Source organism: Lynx rufus, unplaced genomic scaffold (assembly GCF_022079265.1).
Source record: "Lynx rufus isolate CCGP_SWC_20201006 ecotype Redwood Valley unplaced genomic scaffold, mLynRuf1.p SCAF_1, whole genome shotgun sequence".
Classification (NCBI taxonomy): domain Eukaryota; kingdom Metazoa; phylum Chordata; class Mammalia; order Carnivora; family Felidae; genus Lynx; species Lynx rufus.
In genome coordinates, this window is record NW_025814823.1 from 15143074 (window position 1) to 15149073 (window position 6000).

The 6000-nt window shown below is 45.7% G+C and overlaps 1 protein-coding gene across 2 annotated transcripts in view; it reads right to left on the reverse strand.

Annotated features, from left to right (window-relative positions):
- SPART (spartin) overlaps positions 1 to 5179 on the reverse strand; it is a 30547-nt gene extending 25368 nt beyond the window's left edge. For both annotated transcript variants that reach the window (XM_047078854.1, XM_047078864.1), the window contains exons 1-2: positions 5072 to 5179; positions 877 to 1685 (exon numbers count right to left, since the gene is read on the reverse strand). In XM_047078854.1, coding sequence (XP_046934810.1) covers positions 877 to 1683 — 807 coding nt within the window. In that variant the 5' untranslated portion in view covers positions 1684 to 1685; positions 5072 to 5179. The remainder of the gene's footprint in view (positions 1 to 876; positions 1686 to 5071) is intronic.
- Positions 5180 to 6000: the final 821 nt, after the last annotated feature.

Below are 6000 nucleotides of genomic sequence, written 5' to 3' on the forward strand. Positions count from 1 at the left end.
TTATAGCCAGTCTTTACTCTTCGACAAAGAGCATCCTGGTAAATTTATCTGCTTGGAATGTTAAAATACATCTTAAATTATCATCAGAGTCTCTACTTCTAGACCAAGGTTTCTCAACCTGTGCATGATTAACGTTTTGAGTTAGAGAATTTTTTTATTGACAGAAGCAATACTGTTTAGATGTTTAGCAGTCCCCCGGCCTCTACCTACTATCTGCCAGGAGCAGTAGCACAACAATAGCAGTGTGACACCAAAAATGTCTCTAGACGTTCCCAAAATGTCCTTGGGTTGGGGGGTGGGGTTGGGAACCACTGTTCTATATACTGGGCTGCGTCTAGCCCAGATCAACTGCTCAGATGGGGCTTGACAATATTTGTGGAAATTTACACATCCACATGAGTTACATAAATCTCTTCTGAATTGAAGTTATTAGGTTTCTTCTTCAATAAAAAATTGAAATTTTATGGGTACCTGAGCGGCTCAGTCAGTTTTAAGTGTCCCGATTCTTTATTTCAGCTCAGGTCATGATCTCACAATCCTGAGATCAAGCCCCACATAGGGCTCTCTGCACTGGGCACAGAGCATGCTTAAGATTCTCTCTCTCCCTCTGCCCCTCCCCATACGGTCTCTCAGAAAAAGAAAAAAAAGAATTCAATTTTAAGGATGAATGCTTTGATACCCCTCAGGTCCTGTCATCATAATTTTAAAAGTAAAACACAAGCTTGTATCTTTAAGGGTCATAAATTTCATACAATATATTAAAAAGAACCAGAATGGTCTTTTTACATTTATTCTCCTGGATACATAATATTGACAAACAAAAATAACGTATTTCATACATATTTCAGATTATGTTTACACTTTTCATTGGCTTACCTGAAGAAACCCAGGAGGACGGTTTAGAACTGTATCAAGAGAATTATCCAAGAACCTCACAATTCGAAGATACCCTGGATACGAAGGTGCACTAACCTCCCCTGCAGGATTTACAAAAAAAATCTGTACTCCATTTGGTATCAAAATCAACTCATCTGCATCTAGCCCTAAGGTCTCAAGAGGAGGTGGTTGAGAATGATTCCTATAAAAGTCTTCTCCAACTGATGAAAATTCCCCAGATTCTGTCCCATAGGATACAGTATAATGACCCTCAGCAGCCTGAGGAGTATAAGCAGGAGGTGCTTCTGCTGGATGACTCTGAGATGGTAAGGATAAAGAACTAGATGCAGAAACCAACCCTGGACTTGTTGAAGTGCTTCCATTTACTTCAGTGTGCTGAGAAAGTGAACTAAAGGAGTGAGGCTCTGGTGACTTTTCAGGTATGTCTTTAGGCGGAAATTCTGGATATAACTTGGGCACCTCCTGGAGATCATTCCGTAGAGAAGTGGCAAGACCCTTCTCCAGAATTTCCAATCTGGTACGTACATTCTGTAGTGTTTCTTTCATTTTCTGTTGCATCTGTCTAGCAGATTCCCAACCAGGACCAGTGTGTTCAGGCTCTGTGGATGAAATGCTGATTCCCCTGAGCAGGTGTCCTATTCCTTGCTTATAGTAGTTCTTTGCTTCTTCCTTCTGACCTAATTCATCTGTATTTAGTCCTTTATTAACAAATAAAAAGGCCTTTGTGTATGCTTCCTTGATGATCTTAATTTCAGAAGGTTCTCCATTTTGTGGTTCTTGCTCCATTTCTGCCAAACAGAAAATATTATCTTCAATTATCTAATTTAACTATTTGTTTACTGATTATCAATTTCTCCTACCTAAAGATATTTCAAGAAGACAGGAGCTTTGTTGGTCTGTCTTGTTCACTATTGTACTCCCTAAGCCTAGTATTAGATCTGACACAGAAAATGCACTCAATATGTATTTGTTGAATAGATAAATAATGTTCGTTCCTAAATATCTTTTTATTAAAAAAATTTTTTTTAACATTTTGGAGAGACAGAGACAGAGGCGAGAGGCAGAGAGAGAGGAAGACACAGATTCTGAAGCAGGCTCCAGGCTCTGAGCTGTCAGCACAGAGCCTGATGCAGGGCTCAAACTCAGGAACCATGAGATCATGACCTGAGCCAAAGTCGGATGCCCAACCGACTGAGCCACCCAGGTGCCCCTCTAAATATCTTTTTAATTAAAAACAGAAGAGAACAAGAATATATCTACTGAATAATTTTCTTGTTCCAGTTTCTTATAATAAATAAAAGTTTCCTATCACGTATCTAACGTTAGAACCAAAGAGCTTCATTCTAAAATGTACTATAATACAGATCCAGATTTTAGCCAACTAATTAAAAATGAGGTTGAAACACACATTAGAGAGGAGAAAAATGAGAAAAAAATATCTGGATAAATCTTTAAAGTTACCTGCTTCCATTTAAAGGTGTCAAGTTACTCACATGTGGTTAGTTCTATTCCCTCCCAAAACTCCATTAAAATAACTCTAACAAGGGGCGCCTGGGTGGCTCAGTGGGTTAAGTGTACAACTTTGCCTCAGATCATGATCTCATGGTTCGTGAGTTCGAGCGCCACGTTGGGCTCTCTGCTGTCAGCAGAGCCCACTTGAGATCCTGTCTCCATCTCTCTCTGCTCCTCCCCCGCTCATGCTCTCTCAAAAAATAAACATTAAAAAAATAATAAAAAAATTAACATGATTAAAAAGGCATAACCTCTCATTCTTGTTAATGAGAAAATGACGTGAACAGGTACTTCACAAGCATATATTTTTTAATGTTTATTTTTTTTTTTTAATTTTTTTTTTCAACGTTTATTTATTTTTTTTTGAGACAGAGAGAGACAGAGCATGAACGGGGGAGGGGCAGAGAGAGAGGGAGACACAGAATCGGAAACAGGCTCCAGGCTCTGAGCCATCAGCCCAGAGCCTGACGCGGGGCTCGAACTCACGGACCGCGAGATCGTGACCTGGCTGAAGTCGGACGCTTAACCGACTGCGCCACCCAGGCGCCCCTTTAATGTTTATTTTTGACAGGAGGAGCTAGTGGGGGGAGGGGCAGAGAGACAGTGGATCTGCATGGAAGAGGGCTCTGCAAGAGGGCTCTGCAGGAGGGACAACAGGGAGTCCCATGTGGGCTCTTACTCACCGAACCATGAGATCATGACCTGAACACAAGTCGGAGGCTCAATCGACCAAGCTACCCAGGTGTCCCCCAAAAAGAGTATTTAAATTTTTTTTTTAATGTTTATTTATTTTTGAGACAAAGACAGACAGAGCATGAACAGGGGAGGGTCAGAGAGAGAAGGAGGCACAGAATCTGAAACAGGCTCCAGGCTCCAGGCTGTCAGCACAGAGCCTGACGCGGGGCTCGAACTCACGGAGTGTGAGATCATGACCTGAGCCGAAATCGGCCACTTAACCGACTGAGCCACCCAGGCGCCCCAAAGAGTATTTAAATAGCCTATGAAGGGGAGCATGGGTGGCTTAGTCGGTTAAGCGTCTGACTTCGGCTCAGGTCATGATCTCACAGTTCTTGAGACAGAGCCCCAAGATGGGCTTGCCCTGACAGCACAGAGCATGCATGGGATTCTCTCTTCCTCTATCACATGCACAAGCACTCTCTCAAAACAAACTTAATCTAAAAAAGAAAAAGAATTACAAAATGCCTGTCATATCCCTAATCGCAATTAAAAGTTTATCAAAGGCTTGAAAAAATGAAACCCATTATTGCATGATTTCACTTATTTTAATTTTTAAAGTTTGGAACAGAAAGTCTTCAAAATGTCAATCTGTAGTATTTAATAAAACAGTATAATCGTCTTAAAACCGAAACCTGGTTCCAGATACAAGCAGTGCATTTTTTTTTTTTTAACGTTCTAACAAAGTAAGTACAATGTGTGGTGCATGTGTGTAAGCTTTAAAAAAAATCTCAGGAGAAAAGGTGAAATTCTGAATCAAACAACTAACAACTTAGTTCAAACCCATAAACCCTAAAAGCAGTAACGATCAAGGTAAAGGTCAACATTACAAGTAGTCTTTAATACAGACGTTGCTCTACGACCCACCTATCTGGCCTTTTACCAAAAAAGGAGGGGGAACTTTACCTGTATGCAACGCCCTCCAAAACCATCCCATCCCATTCTCGTCAGGAGAAATATATAAATGATGGTCCACAAGGCCCCACAGGTGAGAAAGAACCCACATAAAAGCTTCCTGTTTCAAACAGGTTTCCTATAAAAACACCGAATGAAGTTTGATACTGCAATGGAGAGCAATTAAAAAATAGCTCGATTCGTAACCGGGGACCTTACTATATTTTTTCTCGGTTTTGCTTTTGGAAATTTTGAAGAAAAACTGTTGAATTCTTAACTATTTAAAGCAGGATTTCAGAGGCAACAGCAATCTCGAACGCAAACCCATTAAAATGACACGGCAACAAAGTTAAGTTTCGAGGATCCTCAAGTGGGAGTAAAGCAATCCACTAGTGGAAAACTGGGCCAACCCTACGGTAACGCAATAATGCCCCGTCACGAAACAGTGCACATTCCAAGAAAAACTTTCCAGGCACAGAAATTAGGTCAGAGAGATCCTCTGCGGTGCCCAACCTCCAATGAATATGAACAAATGTATTCCAAAGAGCAAAATCCTGCGCTCTCCATTCCCATTACAACTGCTGTTGGTTGCTGACATTTTGTAAACAAAGACTACCGAACTTTCACGAAGCCTAAGTGCTGGGTAAGGGCGAATAACCACAGCCATTTTCGAAGCCAAGTAAACAGAGCGGAATGAGGCAGCAAGAAGGGTCAAATGAGACATTCCGGGAGGACGACGACCAAAGGGGAGGGGGTGGGAGGCAGCGCTGAGGGCGCAGGAAGCGCAGAACTCGTAGGCTCCATAAATATGTATGATATGGGGGCTAAGTGAACAACTTCTCAAACTTTTCTCTAGAAATTGCTCCCTTCAACGAAAGTTGCATCTCCTACTTGGATGAGGGGGTCCGGGCCTTTTCTGTCCTGCCCCTCCCCCCAGCCCCGTCAGCCCGCGGGGCCCGGGGCGCTCACGCCACCAGCCCGCCTTGGGGGGTCCGCGCGAGAGCGAATCCTTCTCCGCCGGCCGCCGCCCCACCTGTGCCTTCCAGATCTCGGGCGCTCGGGCGCCACCCGAAGAGCTCCCCGCCCGGCTGCCGCAGGCCAGAGGCCTGCTCCCTCAGACGCGGCGCGGCGGCGAAGTGCCCGGCCGGGACCGGTCCCGAGGTTCTTCGCGCTTCGCACTAGCGCGCGCGCGACCGCACGACGGAACTCACAAAGCATTCCAAGTCGCGCGCTCCAGAGCGCGCCACGTCACGCGGCCGCGCCGCCCCGCCCGTCAGCTCTCGCTCCCGCATCAGGGAACTGCGGGTAGGTTTTCACGTGACGCCCACTCGGGCGCCTCTCTCCCCGCCCCCCTCCCCGGCCCGCCCGGCCTAAGTCCTACCCACCCTGACCTTCTAAATGGTGTGTGCGGAGACGTCCGTCACCTTCGAACCCCGGAGTCAAGGCGAAACTCTGTGGGGAGACAAGGGGCGAGGGCGGAAGGCCCCAGAGAACTACGTGAACCAGCCCCTCGCCGCGGACCCCCGACCCGGGTCTCCGCGGCCACGTCGACAACCCCCGCGCTTGCGCAATATCTTCTGCCTCCCCCGCCCCCTCCCCCCCCTCCGCGGACCCAAGGCTGCCGGAGAGGCTAGGAGAGAGCGGTGGGCAGGGACGGAAGTCATGGCTAGAGGGAGCCCTGCGCGCGGTGCACGTGCGAGAACAAAGGCCGATTCTCTCCGCTCTTCTGGAACCTGGGCTTTGTGACTCCTGTATTCTAAGACCGTTGCCTCCCAAAGTCCACGTACGCGACGTGGTAAAAGTCTCGGGGTGTGTAATCTAGCAGTATGGTACAAAATGTTAAATTCCTGACACGTCAGGATACAGAGCAACGGTGCTAATACTTCTTAACGACTGTGAGAGGCTAAAAGGGGAACGGCAAAGTGAACATACCTTACCTTTCTTCAAGACCTCTTTAAAATT